The 24473-nt window shown below is 43.4% G+C and overlaps 1 protein-coding gene across 1 annotated transcript in view; it reads right to left on the reverse strand.

The window, feature by feature from the left end:
- The window catches only part of TNFRSF21 (TNF receptor superfamily member 21), a 64473-nt gene that overhangs the window by 22831 nt on the left and 17169 nt on the right, over positions 1-24473 (reverse strand). Inside the window, exons 2-4 of the mRNA XM_012100789.5 lie at positions 23260-23911; positions 21240-21734; positions 4051-4316 (exon numbers count right to left, since the gene is read on the reverse strand). Coding sequence (XP_011956179.3) covers positions 4051-4316; positions 21240-21734; positions 23260-23911 — 1413 coding nt within the window. The remainder of the gene's footprint in view (positions 1-4050; positions 4317-21239; positions 21735-23259; positions 23912-24473) is intronic.

The following is a 24473-nucleotide window of genomic DNA, read 5'->3' on the forward strand; positions in this document are numbered from 1 at the left end:
ATGCCTGGGAAAGAAAGAATAGAGATGATTCTGGAAGGCTGGGGTCCATTTTGATATTAAACTTGAAAGAAGAGCGTACTGAGAAACTTGGGCCACACTCCTGATAAGAAAAGAGTCAGGCAAGCGAATGAATAAATAAACTGGGATACACCCAGACAATGAAACAGCACTAAAAACAAATCAGTTATCAAGTCATAAACAGACATAAACAGCCTTCTCTGAGGGTACAGTCTAGGGGGGTCACAAAGAGTCAGACACAAGTTAGCAACTAAACAACAACATCAATAGCGTATATATTTCAATCCCAGTCTCCCAGTCCATCCACCCCCCACCCCCAGTATCTGGGAAGCTTAAATGCAGACGACTGAGTGGAAGAAGTCAGTCTGAAGGCAAAACACCCCATGATTCCAACTACATGACATTCTGAAAAGGCCAAACTGTAAGAGACACTGAGAAGGGTTAGCGGTTGATGGCGGGGAGGTGTGGGTAGTGGGAAAGAGAGAAATGGGTAACCCGTGGAGAATTTCTTGGCCAGTGAAAATATTCTGTATGATAATGATAGACACGCGTCATTTACCCAGACCCACAGGACACGTCCAGCGAGAGTGAACGCTAAGGTAAACTGTGGACTTTGGGTGATTATGACATGTCATTATAGGTTCCCTCTCAGTAAAAACTCTTTTGACGGATACCCCTGATACCCCTCTTTTGACTGATACTGATAATGGTGAATGAGGGGGAGATGGTGCATGTAACTTCCCTCTCAATTTTGTTTTAAACCTAAAACTGCTCTAAAAAATGGTCTTTAAAAAAATTCAAAGAACCGTACACCATAAAGTAAATTGTACTTATAATTTGTTAATGCATAATTTTGTTTTTATGTCAGACTCTGGATATGTTTAATACATAAATGGCTAACAGGCCACCAAGGTTAATAATGGACTAGCTGTTCCTGACAGAGGTAACCAAAAGGAACACCGGGACCAATCCTCTGAGTGGAACATTACATAGGTGTTCTCAGGCTCATGAACAGGAAGAAAACATTAACCATTTTAAACACACACACACAGTCATTTTTACACATTAAGAGCCCATTAACTCCTGGGGCAAAGTCTCAAATTGCCAGCAGTACCACCATACACACAGAATACAAATCCACCAGAAAATGGAAAAACTAAGTCTCAATTAGGCCCCCTGTGTTCTCTGATTCTCTTGTTTGACTCCACAAATCTCAGAGATAAACTAGGAACAAGCTGCGCCATTAATAAGAGCTGGCAACCAGAAATCCATGCTCATCGGCTATTAAAATTAGAATCAGAGCTGGGTCCCCAACACTGCCAGACAATGATGGACATAATTAAAACATGGCACAAGAAGCTTCTGCCTTCTCAGCCTCCATCTCAAAATGCAGGCCACACTAGAACCAAGGAGAAAGCTACAGAATGTTTTGGTGCTACTGTCTCTTAAAAAAGAAACCAGAAAAAAATAGATACTAGAATATTTTATATATATGGAGGAGATATGAACAAGGAAAAAATTATTCTCCCTGGCATGCAGTCTCCTCCATGGAATCTGCATCTTTGGGCCCACCTTTCCCAGGACCTAGGACAGAGCCTGGAATAAAGCAAGTGCTCCATTGATGGAACTCAATGGAACCATCAGAGAAACATACCAAGGTCACTTGCCAAGGTCACTTGGTGTAGATGATACTCCACTACCGTCATTACCACCCCAAAAAAGTAAGTACCTTAAAGACTAGGAACAAATTCTAAATGACTGCTGAGTGTACACAGAGAAAGAGGAGACAGATGTGCAGAAACCAAAAATGAAATAAGTTTTAGGCAAATCTGACCCAACATAGCAAACCTCAGCCAGTCCTCCCAAGAAAGAATGGATTGGCACATAAACCACTGTTGGCTCTTCCTCAATTAAAACAAGGATGGTTCCCTCTTTCGAGTTAGCACAGTAAAACAAAGCCCTACTTATCTTTCTCGTGGATCCTTTCAGCTGTCATTTTTCAAAATGTTTTAAATCACAAAATAATATTTTCATCATAAAAATCATTTTAAAAATCACTTCTAATTCTACTGCCTAAATTTAATAGCATAATATCAGCATTTTTCATTTTCCTATGTTTATATTTGTTTTTCCTAATGAGAAACCTTCTTTTGAACCCTTAACAATACCTCGTGATCATCCTTCCACATTATTAAATATTCCATTTAACCAAATCTTATCACTGCGTCAATTATATTTTCTCTTTTTTGGAGGCAATATCAAGGTGATCCAGTGACTTATTCCCAAGTATCTAAATCCTTCTTCAATCTGCAAGCGCCCTAACAGTTCTTTCCTTAAACCTGAGACTCCAAGGAAGCACAATGTTTTGCCTCCTGAGCCCCTTTGTTTGAACTGCAATCATTTTATTTAATTGGAGGCCAATCATCTCCCTTTTCTTTCCCCAAATCCAGCTACTCAAAGTCTTATTTTAGTTGTGAACCATATTTAATTGAGATGGTTTCTCAGAAAGTCACAAGACACCGTGTGTGCCTTTGAATGCTTACCTCTGCCTCTGTGCCTTTGAATGCTTACCCCTGCCTCTATTAGTAAATCTTTTTTTCTGAACTTCCACATTTCAAAGGAGTTAAAAATACACCAAGACTGTAAAGCAATCATCCTTCAATTAAAAATAAATTTTAAAAAGTATACTAGGAGCTTTAAAGACTACCTTCAGAGTCAATTAGCACCAACGAACTTTTATCCAGTCAGTCACTTAGATCAAAGATTCACCTGATGAATGTTTATTTCAATAATGAAGAAACACTACACTGCTAGTATAGAAAGATGAAGGCACTTGGACTTCTTAAATATATAAAATTGAGTCCCTTGATACACAAATGTGGTGCAGAATGATAGCAGATTAGAGTAGATCAGGGGAAAAACACTCTCTCCCTCACTCTTTTAGGTAATGAGTTTGGACCACTGGAGAAGAACACAGGCAGAATGGTCTTTAAAATTTTAAGTGGTTTTTTATCAAGTCTCAGCAGCAGAGTTTTTCCTTGAGAATACATGGCAAAACTTCAATCGAAATCTGAGAACTATGATTCAATAGCCTAACTTGTAGTTAATTCACGGCCTTTCAGAGAATTACCTTATGATTAAGGAAGGGCTAAGTAAATACATCATGGCTGTAACTATGGTATGTAGAACATCTTCAGTAGGTCAGGCATTTTATATCCTTTACTCCTAGTCTTAATGAACTCGGGTGACGAGATAACAGAGGCAGAGGAAGTTAAAAGTGAAACATACTTGGTCACTCAGCTAGTGTCAGAGCCAGGGTTCCTATCCCACGCTTTCTGAGGCCAAAACCGGGGCTCATGGACCAACGACTATAAATAAATCACCCTCCCGGGTCCCCTCAGTTTCATCTGAGACACTGATTGGACAAGCCCAGGGAGAAATATTAATCTTGTTACTAAACACTGCCAGCCTCACCTGCATCCTCGAGGATACTTGGTGGTGAGAGGGAGCCTTCTTAAATGACATCACAGAAAACATCGGCTGTTAGAGGAAGGGAATAGGAAAAAGTCCTCCTTCTTACTTTTGTTCAAAGTGTGCTATGCAAAATGAAACCGTAAATTGGGAAAAAAAGGAATAGAACTAGATGTACAGTCTGATGCCAGGCTCCATCCCGAAGGCAAAGATTCTCAGTTTTGTACATTAAAAGCACTTACAGGGCCTTTAAATATACTGATTCCTGAAAGTACTCGTTCTGAGGCCTGTCCTCAGAAATTCTAATTTGGTCTACAGTGAGGTCCAAGCACCAGAATTTTTTAAAAGTTCTCTAGATGATTAATGGAAAACAGCTTAGAAGCACTGCCCTAGAAGAGATGCGCGCGCGCGCGCGTGTGTGTGTGTGTGTGTGTGTGTGTGTGTGTGTGTGAAGCTAAATAGCAAGGAGCAGTTCTTTTCTCTTCTGACATATATCTGGTAAAATCTGGAGCTCAGGGACCTAAAGGTTAGTAGGAAGGACAGACAGCTGGGCTGCGTTACCTGGGCTGTATCCTCCATGAGGCCACGGATCTTCTCCACCACATCGTTGCGCCGGTGCTGGCGCAGGGCGCTAATTAACTGGGCCAGGCTGGCCTCGGGGCCCCGGATGGTCCAGTGCTGCAGCGCTGCGTAGGCGCGCTCGTGGTCCGCCGTGTACCCGTTGGAGAAAGCGGCCACCTCCCTCTCGCTGGCATTGCACAGAAACTGATAGATATCCTTCCACTGGCTTCCCACTTGGGCTGCTACCAGCTTCAGGATGTCAATACCTATACCAGACACAAAACAAAATAAAGAAAAAATACAGAAACATGAGGGCTTTATAGAAGGCCGTTCTGTTTTAACAAACTTAAAGAAGCATGCTTTCCCATGCTCTAATCAAGGGAATGCAGTGTCTTCTAGAAGCACTTGGCATACACCGCCCATCCTTGGGATGAGCTAGCCCCCCTCCTGCAAACGTCACCTCAGGAAAGTGGAACCAGGAGAAGGAGCAACCTGGGAAGAATAATAAATCGCCCCTTAAAGATGTTTTGAAAGGCAAACTCAAAGGACTCAAGGTGATTCCTTTATTTGCTGCTAAAAACTGGAATCAAATAAACAAGAGGCTCCCAGATGAAAAAAAAAATGGTGACTTCATGAAATCTAGAAAAAGATAAGCCACAGGTTCAAACTGAAGTGGAGTTAATCCCACACTGTCTGGGTAAAGGGTGTTGAGAGTCGAAGCTATGGTGTCCAGGACACAAACTGACAAACACCCATCTGATCCAGTCCAATTCCTTCTCACGCTTTAAAATACTATACTCAAAGGGCAGCTTTCTCATCTATTATTATTCAATCTCCTAAACTGACTTGCACAGCTATAAATGGAGGCAACAGCAAAGTGACAGTATAATAACAATAGCTATTATCTTCCAGATATTATGTGAAGGCATTAACTCCTGGAACATTTTTATAAAATATTAACATTTCAATTGTCTGGGTTAAAAAAAAAAAAAGAAAAAAAGTAAGATAATTTGCCCAATATCACAAAGGTAGGCAGGTTGGCTTTTGAACCCAACTCACTGGATACCGAGTCTTTCTAGCTCATCGGTTACTTGTAAATCCATCAGCGTGGATCTGTAGTTCCCAGATCTGATGATCAGTGTGTGAAATGCCAAAATCAAATCTTGGGGTCTGATAACTAGGATAAGTACCTGGCATCCACCTGCTGTGAAGTAGGGGCTTTCCTACATGGCAAAATTTGGTGTCCTCCTCTATAAAGCACCATCTCTTTGCAATTATGCATTGGCTTTGCCCAAATTTATCCACTATAACCCCACAGTAAGGGCTCTGGTAGTTACTACCACAGGTGAATGAATCCTCTGAGTCAATACCATATCGTTCAATACTCATACTCACATGCCCAGATATCAGAGTTACTACAGTTAACAATGTCTTGGCTAACTGTAGCTAGCGAAGATGATATGGTATATGTATACACAGTGAAATACTACTCAGCCGTAAAAAAATGAAATAGTGCCATTTGAGCAACACAGATGGACCTAGAGATTATCATACTAAGTAAGTCAGAAACAGACAAATAACACATGGCACCACTTATATATGGTATCTAAAATATGGCACAAATGAACTTAGTTACAAAACAAACAGATTCACAGATGCAGAAACAAACTTATGGTTACCAAAGGGGAAAGGGAGTGAGGGAGGAATTAATTAGGAGTTTGGGATTAGCAGATACAAACTACTATATAAAAAACTGATAAGCAACAAGGTCCTACTGTATAGCATAGGGAACTATATTCAATACCTTGTAATAAACCACAATGGAAAAGAATCTGAAAAAGAATATATATGCGTCAAACTGAATCACTTCAGTGTACTCCAGAAACTAACGCAACATTGTAAATCAACTATACTTCAATTTTTAAAATAAAAATCTTGAAGAAAAAGTCTTTAAAGCATTTACTACTCAAAAAAAAAAAAAGGGAGTCACATTCCCAAGTGAAGCTTGGGGAAGAAAGCAAAGGAAGAAGAATTTACCAGGATGGTTAACTGAATTTTTCAATTAACTAGAGGTTAGTCTTGGAGAAGCCAATGGCACCCACTCCAGTACTCTTGCCTGGAGAATCCCATGGATGGAGGAGCCTGGTGGGCTACAGTCCATGGGGTCGCTAAGAGTCAGACAGGACTGAGCGACTGAGCGGCTTCACTTTCACTTTTCACTTTCATGCATTGGAGAAGGAAATGGCAACCCACTCCAGTGTTCTTGCCTGGAGAATCCCAGGGATGGGGGAGCCTCGTGGGCTGCCATCTATGGGGTCGCACAGAGTCAGACACGACTGAGCAACTTAGCAGCAGCAGAGGTTAGTCAGGAGGGAAAAAAACAAACGGTTTTTGCTCCAATCGTTGTTGAGGAAAATATTTATAAACTATCCATTTGTGCCTAAGAAAAGAGCACTAAGAATTCCAGAAGTGTCCTTGTAAATGGAAGACTCTGTGGTTTGCATAGCCAAGGAAACCTTTCCTCAGTCACAGCATGCTACTGAGGCAGATGATTTGGAAGGCTGCGAATATCCTGAACCAATCCCCTGAAAATGGTTTCGGAAAGTAAGTGCCTGGTAGCAGGCTGCTTTCTTGAAAACTATAAAAGTAGGATACCACACTTTGAGAAATGACCGTACTTCTCACACTATTTTCCCTGGCAGTGTGAAATACACTTGAACCCATTGCTTTTTAGTTTTCATAGAAATCTTTAGCGATACATAGTTTTTGATTTCAAGCAAACAGACTTGAAAAAAAAAAAAAAAGTCCTATTTAAAACCCCACAGGTAACTTTCAGAAGCAAACCAGTTCTTTGTGGTTGATGCAGTCGATTCTTCCAAACATGCTTCGTCCCTGAATCTTAATGTAGGTCAATGTGAGGAAGGCCCACAGTGTCTTGCATGGAAACATGACTGTGCTTTCTTGTATGTGGGACCTTTGCTTAAGTCTTCGTGATGCCAGTGACAGTGTGGCTTTGGGCAAACCACTAACTGTCATGTTCATTTCCTCATTTGTACAGTGGAGATACTCAGGATGGTCCCTGGGGATGAGCTGATTAACATTTTCTATAGAGTCGATTTATTTTTGGAAGTACCCCATCATTATAAATGCTCCATACACTGAGCACTACAACTTAAGACAAAATGCATTTCTGATGCAAACACACAGGCTTTATGGAGTAATTATAGAGTTTAAAAGGCTTACGCTTAACAATAGCTTCTTCTTCCGAAAGCCAGCATTTATACTTTTTTTCAGCCACAAAAATTACAAAAAAAAAAAAAAAAAAAAAAAGGAAAACACGAAGAATGGGTGCAACGAGATTTTCCTTCAACTAAGATTGACTGGAAGCTAAATTTAAGGACCATGAATCATGTTTCACCTTATTCTTTTACTATGTAAACATGGAGTCAACTCATGTGAACCAGCCTGGCCCCTCCCACTGTAGAGCCGATAAAGACAAAGGCAGAAGGCAACCACTGGCTCTGGAGACCCCAGCCTCTTAGCCTAGCACAGGATCACAGACCACCACAGATGAAGACCAGTCTGAACTAGCCCATGACTCTAGGTATACCTTGCCCAATCCCACCATCGCCACCAAAGGGAAAAGAAAAACCTGCAGAGTATTTCAAGAGTATTCACTGGGCAGCCACTGTGTGTTAACTGTGTTTGCTGGACTGAAAGCCCTTGTGAGATTTTCAGACAAAGAGTTTAGCACCAAGAAAATGAAGTCATGCCAATGGAGCACAAAATTTGATGGGATCTGAAAGTGTTCTTTGTTTAGAAAAAAAAGTTTCAGGCAAAATCAGTAATACAAGTATAGGAAATGCAGTAGAATGATTAACTGAGATCACTACCTCTGGGGAGGGAGGGGGGCATTACTGGACAGGTGCACAGAGGGGACTTCAAAGGTATTCACAAGGTCCAACTTCCAAAGCCGCATGGTGGGAGAACAGGTCTCTGTATTTTATTACTGCACTTGATATTTATTTTTATTTTATTACTACTTTTAAAGCTATATATGTAACACATATAACACTTCTACAGACATGTATTCATATACAACTCATATATATACATACTGTTACGTGGATATATAAATTTTCTTCAACTGTTTAATTTTATTGGTGAGGAATCTCATGGAGAAAGATTAATGACCAGTTTTAAGGCTGCCTAGCTAGCTAGTGGTACCTCTGCTGTGGACTGTGTGGAATGGGGTGTCATAGAGGAACATTATTATTTGCTTGAATTCTGCTCCTCGGGCACAGTCCACATATGAATGCACTCAGGGGTGGCCATGACGTGTGTGCTTCTTCCTGGCCTGTTATTACTGACCAAGCAGATGCTGGGAAAGTTTTTCTCGGAGGATACCAACTATAGTTCTTTAAACTATGGTCCCTAAAAAAAAAAAAAAAAAAAGGAAGTTTCAGCAAGCTTTTTCTGTACAGGGCGAAAGTAAATACTGAGAACTATACAGTTTCTGATGCAGGTTCTCAATTCTGTTGTTAGCTGACAGCAGCCATAAGCAACACAAATGAGCCCATGTGCTGTAGTTCTGCCATCTTTGAGATGGTAGCATTTTAAACTGCTTTAAACCAGGATGTACGGCATGAAAACAGCAAAGAGACAAATGTGTTTAGCATAAGCTTTTTGCTGGTACTACATTCCCATCAGTTGCAAGAGTGAAGTATCAAATGGCAAAAAGACTTAGAAAAGCACTGTGTTAAAAGAAACACACACACAAAACTGAAAGGTCCTACTCCAATGATTAACCTCACTGTGAAATGCTAGTGAAATTGAGATTGAGACCAAGTCTTTGCTTGGCAGGGTGTCCTGGTCATCTGTCCATCAGAGTTCTGAGAATTTTCATTGAAGACAGTCACTAGGTGTTGAATTAATCTTAACTTATTTAGCCGAACTTCTTTTTCCTTAGGTTGAAAAGCAATATAATTGTCAACCCATGAAAGGCTGACTGATGGGCAATGAGGTTAACTTTGCTTTTTTTGTGTTTGCAGGTCCTGGAGCTCTGGGGAATGGTAGAAGTTTCTAAAGAAGTCATTGAAGGAGACAAGTCCTATAAACCAGGGGCTACACTAGCCAGGGGCTGCATCTGAGAAGATGGGCCTGGCCCAAGGGAAATGGCTTGTGATTTTTAAGGTGCCAAGTAGTAGAAAGATCACGAACTTATAAATCCCAAGATATGGTTTCAAACTCTGTGACCTGTTAGTTGTGTGACTTTGGGGCAAATGACTTCTAAGATTTCAGTGTCTTCATCAGTAAAATGAAAATACCACTTCCTATTTCATAGGCCAGATAAGGAGATGGATGGGGTCAAGTGTTAAAACTATAAAGCACCCTGGTTTTCTCCTTCCTCTGTTTCTTGCACTTCTGGACCACAGTCACTGGAGCAACGAATCTGAAAGGTAGGAGTTCTACAAAGACAAGCTGTTAGCACCAGGATCACGGGCACTGAACGATGAAGCCAGGCTCCAGCATCCCAACCTCCTGGGTTTCTTGAAATCTTTCTAGTATGTGTCCGAAGGGGCATCATTGCACAAGACAATAGCCACTCACAAAAAGGGACAGGTGAAAGGTCAGTGCCGCCTCCCCTGCCACACGCAGAGCATCAAGATAGCACTTGGGGGCTCCCTCTTCTGAGTGAGCAGACTGCCCAGCTCCACCCTGAGGGAGCTCAAGAAAAAGGCATGAGGTTATCGTGAAAGACACAGTATCTTCCCAAACATTATAAAACCCTGAGTTAGATATAATCTGGGTGACAACCCTCACTGGAGGCTCATTTCTTTTCAAGCTCCATGTCAATGCCAGCATGCAAGAAAGGGTTCATCCTCTTTTAATAACAACCTGAACTGACTTTTATAAATAAAGTATTAAAGCTTCTTTCTTTTGGAGATAAACATCTGAAATGAGCGCCATCATTAAGAAGCCACTGTAAAGCTTTCTCTGGAAGAGACACAAACAACGGTGATGAAAGAACTGGGGGAAACAGAGGTCGTGTGGACCCCACGATACAGCCCTCTGAATTCCATGCTACACAACCACGAGGTACAGGAATGAGTACATCGAAGGGATGAATGTGTTTAGTATAAGCTTTTTGCTGGTACTACATTCTCATCATTTAAAAAGATTTCCACTGCATCTCCCATCCTTGTGAAATGTACAGCAGTTCTCATTATCCTTCTAGAAAAAGAAGTGGGGGAAGAGGAGGGACAAATAATGGAAAAACTCTCATGGAGGCAATTAGTACACAAACTCTTCCCAGGATAGATGACTCCACAGTTATCCCTGTGTTGGTTTCTACACACACACACACACACACACACACACACACACACGCATACACACACAGAGTCTCCTGAGACATACATGTAGAAAACAGGACACATGAGCTCAAAACCACTTCACTTCTACCTCCAGCCTGACTCCTCACCCCAAACATGCTCTTCACCAACACATGTTGTAATCTCAAGTTTGCCAACAGCAGACACAGGGCAAAGATGGACACAGCACATAAAATGTCTGTATAGAGCAATGTAGGTCAAGTTTAGAAATCTGAATAAAAGCCTAGCTTTAGCATTCCATGATGCCCTCTACAATGGTCATGTTCTCAGAGATGTCTTTTCTGGACCTCTTTTGCCTGAGCCCCATGCCTGCTCTCACCACCATGATCCCCACCAACTCCTGGAACCTAGCAATAATAAAAAGTACAATGAGTATCTCTGAACAAATGAATGAATGAATGGGAGCCATTCTGTCATCCTGTCCCTCTTGCCTAAACTGCTCACCCTCACCATTTATCATCCCCTTAGTCTGTAACTTAAACCCCTGAGAATGTAAGGGACCAAAGGCTATCACATCCTTGCTGTGTGGTCTAGCCAGGTCGACAGTCTTTATCATGACCAGAAGTTAGGCCAACATGTGGCTGTCAGTGAGGGGAACCCAGGCTTCCTGGCACAGGAGCCCAGCTGTTGTGCAAGAACGTGTCCCTCTGCCAGGGGTTCCACGGAGGGGGGTCCACTGTTTGCACATCTGAGCCCAGAGCTCATGAGGCAAAGAGGTCCCACCAGGGTGGAAACCTCCTCCAGAGATAAGCTATCCAAGCCATGGTCTGACTGGCCTGATAATACAGTAAATGCTCCTAAAAGCAGACACCCCACACATGAATGTGCTTTGCAGTAACCAGCATGTCATAGGATGGTTAGAACATGCTCTATCGGGACTTCCCTGGCAACCCAGTGGTTAAGACTCTGTGCTTCCACTGCAGGGGGCACAGGCTGGATCTCTGGTGGAGAAGCTAAGATCCCGCATGGTCAAAAAATAACTATAAAAACACACTGTATCTATAACGATCACTCCCAAAAGCATCACACAGAAAACTGCTTCATCCACACCAGGAACTTGGTTTGCCCCAAGTTAAAAATAGTCCTTCCCTGTGGAGGTGAAAAGCTGGGGGAACTGTTTCGATTTCATCTGAAACCCTAACGTGGTTTCCAAGGCAGAATTCATCACTATCTTGTTGAAGGTTCAATGGGCAATCATTACAAGCTCAGATGAATCTAGGGAGCCGCTAAAAACCACCGTGCAAAGGTCTCGCGGTTAACAGAGGAACTGTTTACCAAGGGCAAATTCTGTCAAGACAGTAGATGGTTTTCCAGATGAAAGATATCAATTTCACTGATGCTGTGAGGACAACTAATAACCTTTTTTCATTTCTCAGAGGAACACACACAAAAAAACACAAAGCCAAAAATGCCCTCTTCCTTCATCTTAGCCTGTATCTGAAGATGCTGATTTATTCATTCAACGAAAATGCACTGAGCCCTTACTGAGCATCAGACACAATTCTAGGCACTGGGCAGTGGCAATGAATGAAGCAATCCTTCCCTGGTGAAGCCTACATTCAGTTGAGGGATATGGGAAGTAATGAAATATTCCATGTGCTGGACAGCCAGCCAGGAGAGCTAGGGACGAAAAGAGAGCAAAGGGAAAGTGATGGAGCAGGCTGGGCTGCAATTTTAGATACGGGCCTGCTCCCTGGTATCTCAGAGAAGGGTCCACTGAGCTAACGTTGGAATCAAGCCTTAGAGGTGAGGGAGCGAGCCCTGTGGAGAGAATACCAGGTGTGAAGGGAGGAAGGCCGGTGTGGCTGGAGCAAGTCAGCCATGGGGAACATGGTGGGCACCGGAGGCTGGAGCTGACTGGCTGGGAGGGGAGCACAGACCACACTGGGCCTCCAGGCTGCTGCTGTGCATGCAATGGAAAGTCACTGGGGTCTTTGACTTTTCAATGACACGAAAGTCACTATCTGACTTACATCAAACAGGATCACTCTAGCCACTGTGTCAAGAATAAACTAAAACAGCCACAGGCAAAAGCGGAGCGACCAGTTAAGATGTCAAGACAATGATTCAAGAGAGAGGTGACAGTGGCTTGGGCCAGGGTGGTGGTTGAGAAAAGGAGGGGAAATGGTCGGCTTCTGCATCTGTTTTGAAGATAGAGCAGGTGGGATTGGCTAACAGATCTAATATGGGGTGAGAAAGAAGCAAAGGAGTTAAAGATGATTCTAACACGCGTGTGTGCTCAGTCGTGTCCGACTCTTGGCAACCCCATGGACTGCAGCCCACCAGGCTTTTCTGTCCCTGAAATTCTCCAGGCAAGAATACAGGAGTGGGTTGCCATTTCTAACTCCAGGGGATCTTCCCAACCTAGCAGACTTTAAGGTCTGCTTAGGGTTTCCCTGCTGGCTCAGACAGTAAAGCGTCTGTCTACAATGCGGGAGATCTGGGTTCGATCCCTGGGTCGGGAAGATCTGCTGGAGAAGTAAATGGCAATCCACTCCAGCACTATTGCCTGGAAAATCCCATGGACAGAGGAGCCTGATAGGTTACGTCCATGGGGTCGCAAAGAGTCAGACACGACTGAGCGACTTCACTTTCACTTTCACTTTAATCAGGGGGAACACTGGAGGCGCTATCTGCTGCACTGGGTAACTGATGTGGACTGGATGGTTCAGGATTCAGATTTTCCCATCTGAACTGGAAGGTGCCTACTGGACATCTGGGTCCGTCAGGCAGGTGGGAGGCATTCTGCCTGAGTTCAGGTGCAGGATCCAGGCTGGGAAGATGTACCTGGAAATGACCAGCGGATAAATGGTATGTAAAGCCATGGGTCACCCAGGGAGGGAATCTGTGCGGGTGGAGACTGCTCTCCATTATTCAGAGGTGGGGTCCAAGAGGAGGACCTAGCCGAGGAGTTGAAGAAGGAATAGCCAGAAGGGTGGGAGGAGACCCAAAGGAAGCAAGAAAGGAGCCCAGGGAGCCAACTGGCCACAGCGAAAAACTCAGAACTGAACAACACAGTTAGAATCAGGCCGTCAGACTTTATGGAAAAGAGGCAGGACTAGGGCTAAAACATTGCCACCATATTTTAGACATTCAAAGATATCTGAAAGTACTTTTTAAAAATTGAAGTACAGCTGATTTATAATGTTTCAGGTATACAGCAAAGTAATTCAGATTTACAGACAGGCTGACAAATAGATAGATACTCTTATTCAGATTCTTTTCCGGTATAGGCTATTACAAGATATTGAATATAGTTCCTTGTGCTATATGGTAGGGCCTTGTCGTTTATCTATTTTATATATAGGGAAAGTGAAAGTCACTCAGTCATGTCCCACTCTTTGCGACTCCATGGACTTCTGTCCATGGAATTCTCCAGGACAGAAAACTGCAGTGGGTAGCCTTTCCCTTCTCCAAGGGATCTTCCCAACCCAGGGATCAAACCCAGGTCTCCCACATTGCAGGTGGATTCTTTCCCAGCTGAGCCACAGGGAAGCCCTATATATAGTAGTGTGTAGCTGTTAATCCCAAACTCCTAATTTATCCCTCACTCACCCCTTCTCCCTTTGGAAACCACACATTTGTTCTCCATATCTGTGAGCCTGTTTTGTAAATAAGTTCATCTGTATCATTTTTTTAGATTCTACATCTAAATGATCTGCTTTTAATCAATGCCTTTCCATAGCTCGGTTGCAGTGTTTTGTTTTTTTTTTTTCTCCTTGTTGCTGCTGCTAAGTCACTTCAGTCATGTCTGACTCTGTGCGACCCCATAGATGGCAGCCCACCAGGCTCCTCCATCCATGGGATTCTCCAGGCAAGAGTACTGGAGTGGGGTGCCATTGCCGCCTTCTTTTTTCTCCTTATTGGAGTATAAACAGTACATCCCACAATCAGTGGCATCTTTAATTTGACAAAATATAGTAAGAATTTCTTTTTAATTTATAAACTTGAACCCACCTACTTTTTACAATTTGACATATTAGCAACCCAACACATCAAATTCTGTACACACACTGCAAGGGTAACAACTAATTACTCGTGAAGAACGATCAACAGAATTCTAGCAACTCTTCCTCCTCTGCAAAATCTGCTTACATAAACCTGACCAGGTTGATTCAAGGACACTCACTGGTGAGGGACTTTTTTTCCCTGCTTGTATTTTCGCCCTACATGGTGAAAATGCTGATGTGTTTTTCCAGTATCCCAAATAGCTTAAATTCAAAAACTGTTAGTTAGATAAATGAGAGACTAAAATATACATCAAAAACAAATATGCTCAGTAGCTCAGTCGTGTCTGACTCTTCGGAACCCCAGGGACTGTAGCTAGCCAGGCTCCTCTGTCCACGGGATTTTCCCAGCAAGAGTAACAGGAGTGGGTTGCCGTTTCCTCCTCCATAAAACATAAATACTGTCCTCTAAAGTCTAGAGGAAGAAGTCACCATAGGGTGGGCCTGGGGAGGACAGCGGCCTTCCAAGGGCAGAGGCCTCACCTCCCTCCACTCTGCACGAGGTAATGCTTTTGAAGTTGTCGCGGTAAGAGGCTTTTCTCCTGCAATGGCTGTGTGTGCTTTATAATTCTCAAACATCCTAGAATCCACTGAAAGGTGCCGTCTGCTGGAAACAGCATTACTGGAAGCAGAGGTGGCAAAGACAGAGGGTGGGGAGTGGGGGACTGGAAAGCAGCCCGCCTGTTCCTGCCTGTTCCCTGTGAGATGACTGCAACCCTAAGGACACAGCAAGGACCGGGCAGCCTCGTCAGTGGAAGAATCTGCTCCCTTCAGCCCGGCTCCCCGGTGTTTACACTTCAAGTCTACTTGCCATAGGAAATTTGGGCTGACAGACAGGATGACCGTCTGGAATCTGGAGTCCAGGAGGCTTCTGGCAAAGCAAGGGGGGTTTCTTGGTTGCAGCAGCTGCTGCTGCTGCCATCCAGGGCTGAGAAAAGCACTACCAAGTTCAACAGATTTGAGCTCCTATGAGCACAACTCCATCACCTCGGACTTCTTTGAAACAGCTTTTCTGTTTCCAAACAGCCCTCAGAGCCTGCAGCCCTTGGGTACCTGGCTTGAGAATGCTTCCACTGCAAGCAATCCAAGAAAAAGGGAAAAGGAGGTAATCGGAGTGGCTTCCGTGGAGGCAAACTCATTACTGATGACAATTTTATGGTTGTTTTATTTCAGAACAAGTTGGGTTTTGCTAAGGGAAGTAAATTTTTCTTGACTGGGCATGGTAAAAAAAAAAAAAAGTCAACCACAGAAACCTAGAAATTTCTAACACTGGAAAAATTAAAATCAAGATTTTTTTTATAAATCTAGACTCTGAGAATCAGAGAGCAGTGTCCAGAGTCAGATCGGTGCCTGGGATTAAAACCTGGCACTACTTCTTTATAGCTATATGACCCTGGGCAAGTGACTCTCTGCACCTTAGTTTTCCCACCAGTTAGAACTGGACATGGAACAATAGACTGGTTCCAAATAGGAAAAGGAGTACATCAAGGCTGTATATTGTCACCCTGCTTATTTAACTTATATGCAGAGTACATCATGAGAAACACTGGGCTGGAAGAAGCACAAGCTGGAATTGAGACTGCCAGGATAAATATCAATAACCTCAGATAGGCAGATGACACCACCCTTATGGCAGAAAGTGAAGAGGAACTAAAAAGCCTTGTGATGAAAGTGAAAGAGGAGAGTGAAAAAGTTGGCTTAAAGCTCAACATTCAGAAAACTAAGATCATGGCATCTGGTCCCATCACTTCATGGCAAATAGATGGGGAAACAGTGGAAACAGTGTCAGACTTTATTTTGGGGGGCTCCAAAATCACTGCAGATGGTGATTGCAGCCATGAAATTAAAAGACACTTATTCCTTGGAAGGAAAGTTATGACCAACCTAGATAGCATATTCAAAAGCAGAGACATTATTTTGCCAACAAAGATCTGTCTAGTCAAGGCTATGGTTTTTCCAGTGGTCGTGTATAGAAGTGAGAGTTGGACAGTGAAGAAAGCTGAGTGCCGAAGAATTGATGCTTTTGAACTGTGGTGTTGGAGAATACTCTTGCAAGTCCCTTAGACTGCAAGGAGATCCAACCAGTCCATCCCAAAGGAGATCAGTCCTGAGTGTTCTTTGGAAGGACTGATGTAAAGCTGAAACTCCAGTACTTTGGCCACCTCATGTGAAGAGTTGACCCAGTGGAAAAGCCTCTGATGCTGGGAGGGATTGGGGGCAGGAGGAGAAGGGGACGACAGAGGATGAGATGGCTGGATGGCATCACCGACTCAATGGACATGAGTTTGGGTGAACTCCAGGGGTTGGTGATGAACAGGGAGGCCTGGCATGCTGCGATTCATGGGGTTGCAAAGAGTCGGACACGACTGAGCGACTGAACTGAAAATGGCGATGGCAGTAGCTCACCTCATAGGGTTAAGAAAATTAAGTTAAGCTTATAAAAATGTTTAGAACAGGATATGGCATTCAGTAAGGTTGATAGCTCGCCAGATTCCTCTGTCCATGGGATTTCCTGGGCAAGAATACTAGAGTGGGTTGCCATTTCTTTCTCCAGGGGATCGTCTCGACCCAGGGATCAAACCAGAGTCTCTTGTGTCTCTGGCATTTGACAGGAGGATGCTTTACTGACTGAGCCTCCACGGAAGCCTAAGGACGGTCCCAGTCTTTGTTAAAGAAAAGTGGACGATGAAAACTTAATGGTGGCAGAAACCCTTCTTATAAGGTTAGAAAATTATATTAGAAAGTCACAGTTTATTTGGGTGATTTGCACCCCCAAATCACCTCAAGATCTTGCCTGTGTTGGTAGTAGCAAACACCCCCTAGTCCCACCTCAGAGAAACGCGGAAAAGTACTCATTATTGAATTCCTAATGCACTTCATTTGTTCTTCATTTCTGAACACTGCTTATGGTGGCTTTAATAATTCAGATGAAATGTTATGTCACTCCTGAAATCTGATTGAAGAGTATATTAATGTTGTTCAGATACATCCAGGGCACAGCTTCCAGTTACTCAGCATTTGTCCCCAACCAACCCCTGCAACTTCGGGGAAATAGTTATAAGAAACAATCACAATTCCCTTCCCACAATTTGTTTCTCACTGCTTCTCCTGGAAAGAGGGGGAAGTTCTGCAGAGTTGTGAAACCGGGAAATGGTCTTCCTTCATAAGCCCAATAAAGGCCAGTTCGATCCCGAGTCTGACGCCTGGTTTGGGAAGATCTCACATGCCACAGGGGAACTAAGCCCGGCACCACAACTGCTGAGACTGTGCTCAAGAGTCTGAGAGCGGCAGCTACTGCAGCCCGAGTGCCGTCGAGCCTGTGCACAACAAGAGAAGCCACTGAAATAAGAAGCCTGTGCATCGCAGCTAGAGAGGACCCCTGCCCGCCGCAGCTAGAGAGAGCCCTTGTGCAGAGACGAAGGGAGATCCAGCACAAACAAAATTAAACAAATGAATAAAAATTTGAACAAAGACCAGTTCTCCCACAATGGACCGAGCTCAAAGGAGTACAGTGCCAACTGGCCAAACAGAAAACTGCTATGACTTTAGAAGTAAAGGAAACCTACAAAACACACAAAATGCCACAGCATTCTCAGTCTCCCTTCCTCCTGGCCACATAAGACCTCATCTTGTGTTTCCAGCACTAGGATTCCATGAAAGTAGGGTAGCAGCTTTGTGGAATTCAACTTTAAAACCATAAATCCATAAGGGGCGAGAGGACACCCCCACCACCAAAAAAAGAGATGCTCTTGTTGATGAGAAAGGTGGGAACCACTGGTCTGGCTTCAGAGTGCTGGGGTCTACAGGGCATTCAGGAACACAGCACCATCTGCTTAAGGTGAGCCAAGGGTAAGTGAAGTCTTACATGACCTCTTATGCAGAACACCCAGGACTAGGTGATTTTATCCTCACCCTTATCCTCCTGAACAATTCAGTGTGAAATGGATAAGGACCAGAAAATGATCTTACTATACAGGATTATCTGCTGCCCAGAACTCACTGCAATCAGATCAACAAGGTATTGTTTCCAGAGGCCTCTCTGAGCACCTGGAAAGGTTTTTCTGAAACAGAACCTCTCTTTGTTATGGGATTTTACCTGAGTGTACCTTTGAGGACAGCAATTTGGAAAGAAGAGATCTTCCTTAAAAAAAAAAAAAATTAAATATAAACCTCCCAAGGCAAAATCCTAGGGAAAAAGGTTAAACTGCTGAAAGAGATAATAACATCTGAATGAGATGACTGTGATTTAGCTGGAAAAACAGAATGCTGAAGCTCTGCTTCCTCAGAAGGTAGGGTCTGGTATTGTTTGATTTGGCTCTTCCATTCTTTCTGCAAAATAGGATTGTTTCAAGGACACAGACATAGTCGTTTACAAGGTTACGGCGGCCATAAAAACACCTAAAACCGTTGTATTAAGTTGCTTTGTGTTGCTGGACTAGATTTACTTCTATTAATTTCCTGTATTCTCAAGAATTCTGAAAACTACACCGCAAGAGACTTTTAGAAATACAGCTGTCCATAACTGAATCCGTAAACACAGCTACTAAAAAGAATGGAGTCGCTTCTTTAATTGAACAGGGTGGACACATTGTTTCTGCTAACTAGATATAAGAGAACCAAGGTTCTGTCTGGCCACTTAAAGGACAGTTTAATGACATATCAGATCTTAGGCAAGACCCTATATCACAGGAAAAAGCATACTATCACGGGCCTTTTACTGGGCCAGTTGACAACTGAGGAATACGCATGGTAAATTAAAATATTGTATCCATGTTAAACTTATGGAAGTTGAAAACTGTGCTATTCTTTAAGAATATATCCTTTTTGTTAGGAAATAAATACTGAAGTAGCTGCCATAAATGGTCATGAAATGGTTCAGAAAAACTATTTTATGTCTAGCCCTCCAGGCTTCTCTGTCCATAGAATTCTCCAGGCAAGAATACTGGGTAGCCTTTCCCTTCTCCAGGGGATCTTCCCAACCCAGGGATTGAACCCAGGTCTCCCACATTGCAGGCAGATTCTTTACCATCTGAGCCATCAGGGAAATTACCTGTATATTGTATATTATGGTACATGACATTTTATATATAACTAAATTACCTGGCACATTTTATAACATAAAACATATATATTTTTATAGAAAAAGATCAAAGGATAATGCAGAAGGGCAAAATGTTAGCAATAGGTCAACTGGGGACACAAATATAGATATTCTTTGTACTGATTTGCGATTTGTTTGTGTTTTTGCAATTATATCCATATAAAAATGATTTTTCTTAAAAAGGGAGAATTGGAGTCTTCCTTCTTCAGCTGCCAGCAAAGGTTGTTTCATTTAAATCTGTGCAGGCTCATCCCAAGTGGGAAGTTTACCCCAGTCTTTCACTTGGTTTGATATTCACACAAATTAGCAAAGGGAAATAAAATGAGTTGTTTTCTTAAACTTCCTCCACATTTTTGATTATAATGTAGCATGTGCTTATTAAAGAAAATTCGGATAAAAAACAAAACCAATAAGGGATAAATCCACATAAACACCACTAAACTGAAAGAAACTTCATTGTCACTTTGGCATATTTTTTTTCAGAATTTATTCCCAAGTTTTAAGATAGCTAAGATTATATTATATAAGGTGTGTAGTATGGTGGTTTTTCTATTCTTTAATCTAGTATAAATGTTTTCCCATGTCATGGGTAAAAAAATAAAATAAAAATTTCATAATCCTCAACCTCAATGTAATATTCATAGTCATAATATGGATATGCCACAATTTACTCAGTCATTTCTCTAAAACCAACCCTTCGATTACTTTTGGTTTTTATTTATTATACATGATGTTGAATTAAAAGTTCAAGGTCCTTGTGCTTAAATTTTTTTGTTTCAGTATTTCTGGTTTATATCTTTATGATAAATTCACAGAAATAGAACTGCTGGGCCAAAGAGTATAAGCAAGTTTAAGACTCAATACAAAAGGTCAAACCACTTTACAGGAAGTTAAGCTTTACGCCTTTATCTTTAAGGAGAAAGATCCTGAATGGGAATATCAAAACTTGGGCTAAAATCTTATTTAATATTAAAGAAACGGAAGTTTTACTGCCACAGTCTGAAAACTGCAATCTTTAGATCACACTTAGCTGCCAGGAAAAGTTTCATGAGCCATGTTTTGCCCTCCAAAGAGAAAAAATTGAAATATTCCAGCCCGTCTGGAATACTCATACACACTGATAACTAGGTAAGAGTTATGGGGCCAGCCTCAGGTGACCAAGATACTAAGCTTTGGGTGTCTAAAACCCCCAAAACCTTCCTATCTTCCCGACAGAGATGAGATCCTAAAAATATAAGGGGGGAAAAATACATGTGGGTAAAGTGATAGGAACCTAAAGGCAAGGTTCAAATTGGAAAAAGCGCACTTAGACAAGTTGCCTTTTTCTTCCCTCTATTTTCTCAGCAGCCTCATCAGGAGATACGGATTCAGTCCCACCTTCGCTGAAACAAAAGACTGACTCCCCTGGGTCAAGGCAGCCAAACTTCTCTGAACTTGATCCCCTCACCTGTTACACAACAAAGTCAAACAAAGACCCTGAAGGTCACTGTCACGTCTCATTTGGAAATACTGTCCTTTAAATGCCCAGGGGAACCAGGAGAGATGAGTAATTCTCTCTGAACATCACCACAGTCACATGCTAACCACCTGATTTCTCCTATCACAACCAGATCAAACAGCACGTGGTATAAAAGGAGATTCCAGAAACCGCGGAATCTCTCTTCGGGGCGAGTTTGGCAGGCTCACCGTGGCCATTGCGGTAGCAGATCCACTTCTCCCGGTTCTGCGTGGGGGCCGTGGGTTTCTTGAGCCCCGCCTTTTCCACAATGGCGCTGGGATCCTGCCGGGGCCCCTTCTTGAGAGTCCTCGAGCTTTTCCGGATACTGCACACCACTATCACCACCAGCACCAGCAGCAGGAAAAGCACGATCATCCACGGAAGATGCTCGTTGATGTCAAAATGTTTGTGTGGGTTCTGCCTGGGGTGGCCCCTCTTGAGGCCTTTGATGGGCGTGCTTGACTTCTCACCCCCAGTGGCCTCCATGGACGGCAGCAGCTTCAGGATGTGTCTGTGGTGGGGCCCTTGCTGGTGGTTCACTACCTGGAGCTTGGGGAAGGTCTTGTTCATGCCCTCCTCCCCGCTCGCTGAGCTCGTGTTGTCAGGGACTGTCCCTTCCTGGGTGCCACTTGACACCTTTGGTCTAACAGAGGCAGAAGAGTTGGATTCTGTTGAGTTGATGCCTAGAAAAAAAAAGAGTAAGGAGGGGGGAAGAGTTTTTCTATATGTGGGGTATCTACACATTCATCCTCTTCCTAGTCATCTCCAAACCAGGTCAGATAATCCAAGAAGAGATGACCTATGGAGCTTTAGAATAAATGATATTGTACATTTTCACAAAGACTTTGACAATGCCTTTATGTGGGAGGTTAAAACTCAGCTTAACAGCTAAACTCACTCTCTCCTGCCAAAAGCAAGGGCATCCTCAGGGACCAAGCGCCTGAGCTTCACAGTAGCTTCTCCTGTGCTGCACGTACTATGTCAACTCTTAATTGATTATTAGAAAACTAGCTCCAATTGAATTCCACTGTCTTTTGATTTCTTTATTCTTCCTCTCCCACCAACTGGCTATTTCATGAGGCAGTGGTAAAATGGAAAACATAACTAAGAAAAAGGAAAGAGTTCAAACCCCAATCTATGTTGGACCAGAGAAAGGTTTGGAGGGATACTCAGTGAACAAAATAGAGCAGGACTTGCTTAGTATGTGCTAGTAACAGAGCAGCAAGATTTGGGCACGCAGCTTAGTGGAGTGTTTTCAGAGAAGCTTCCACAAGCAGTTTTCCATTAAGGAATGAAAGCCAGGGACTTCAAGTCCTGAGAGACAGGACCTGACCCCTGAGGAAACCTGGGGAGATCACAGGAGCTCTCTGAGGCTGCTTCTTCATTTCCAGTGGCAGTTTTGAGAAGGCCTTCCTTATGGGGTCTCATCAGAAGGTCAAACATAACCACACGTGAGAGCTCACTGGACAGTTTTCGGCCATCATCTGATGAAAATTAAACTCAATCAAAAGGAATTTGGAAATAAAAGCTAAATGTTATTCTTGCCTGAGATTCAAAATGAATTCTGAGGAAAACTGGGATATACTTGATGAAGGACATCAAGTCCTATGGGAGAAAAATAAAAAAACTCTTTTCCAGATGTGAACGCCAGTTACCCTCAACATGACACAAACGTGTTTGTTTCCTGACATTCCTGCCTGACCTTCCTTTTCTCGCACTCCCCTCGGATCCAGCGTTCATCTTTCCCTTCCAGATGTTGTGGTATTTTTCTCCCCTTCTCCTTCTGACCTTCCAGCTGTGTCTCCCCAGGACTGACTGGGTGTTAGAAAACTTTTAATCCAGAGGGACCTTAAAGGAGCCAAATCGCTCATTTATGGTGTCATATGATTGGCAAGTTTGTGACCAGGGCCTGCAGAAGTTCAGTGATTTCCCCAAGGCTACGCACTGACCTTGTTTCTCCTGGTTCTGATTTTCTAACTTGATGTCACCTAGTTCTCAGATATTTACTCCTCCCTAATAGCTAACACTTCTGGTCTCAATGTTTCTAATAGGTCCATGGAAGCTAGACTTTAAACAGCCACAAAAGGCAAGCCCCATCTTCAAGGGGTGACTTTGGAATAGACAAGATGGAGAAGCATCATGGCTCCCAGCCTCGCTCCACAGGGCTCGGAGCCCTCCGCACATACGCAATTCATGAGGTTAAGTTACCTTTGGGAATGAGAGTGGAGGAAGGGGCGTCATGGGGTTCCGTGTGCTCAGGGCGTGGAAGGCTGGTTGTGCCAGCGGCGGGTGGGGCAGTGCTGGAGGAGGACGGCAGCGGGCCGCAGACGTTGTCTGCCTCCTTGGTCCCCAGCCTGATCACCACCATGTTCTGACTCAGACAGTCTGTGTACGCTTTGCATCTCATCACACTGGAAGGCACGTCGGAGAAGGTCCCCCGAGCACACTGCTTACACCGCACGTCCTCCATTTCTGTCCCCTTCTTCCGCACCCCCCAACCCACAGGGCACACCGTGTGGGGGGCGCAGGTACCATTCGACTGGAACATGCCAGGTGGGCAAGTGCATTCTCGGTCAGTCAAGGCAGTACAAGGTAATTTCTCGATCATCGGCCAGGGGCACGGCTGACTACACTCGTGGCATTTCTCGATGCCATTCTCGTGTCTGGTGAAGGTCCCCGTGGGGCAGCTGCTGCAGACACGCAGGCTTGTGTTGGTACAGTGCTCGGACACATAGGTTCCTGCTGGACACTTGTCACAGGTGAGCACCTGGCCAGTGATGCGGTCGACGTGGTGGTATTTGCCAATGAGACTTGGTGCCTTCTGCTCTGGTTGAGCCCCGGTGGTACTGAGGAATCCAAGCTGAAAGGAAAAAAAAGGGAAAGGAGGAACAAAAGCTAAGAAGATGTTGCACAGGAAGAGGAGGAGAAAGGATGGAACAATCCCTACCTGACCATCATCACTCCCGTCAAAAGTCTGACCAGTACTGTGCCATTTTTTTAAAATATTCATTCATTTATTTGGGGCTGCACTGGGTCTTAGTTGCAGCTCTTAGGTTTCTCTCTAGTGGTGGCACACAGGGGCTTAGTTGCTCAGTGGCATGTGGGATCTTAGTTCCCAACCAGGGATTGAACCCAAGTCTCCTGCACTGGAAGGTGGATTCTTAACCACTGAACCACCAGGGAAGTCCCCAGTACTGTGCCCTTTTAACAGCTACATATAAGAGAGAGAGAGAGGGAAAAACAGACTACAATTCCATAGGGGGCCTGATCTCCTGGCTGCAAAGTTTTGGCTTTGTTGCCTGACCTTTGCCTCAGCTTTCTTTTTTTCCATCTGTAAAATGAAGCTGCAAACTGATTATAAAATCAATGGAGAATATGAATGTGAAAGCACTTTGGGACTCATATTAAAAATGCTACACAGC

This window comes from Ovis aries, chromosome 20 (assembly GCF_016772045.2).
Source record: "Ovis aries strain OAR_USU_Benz2616 breed Rambouillet chromosome 20, ARS-UI_Ramb_v3.0, whole genome shotgun sequence".
In the NCBI taxonomy this organism is placed as follows: Eukaryota; Metazoa; Chordata; class Mammalia; order Artiodactyla; family Bovidae; genus Ovis; species Ovis aries.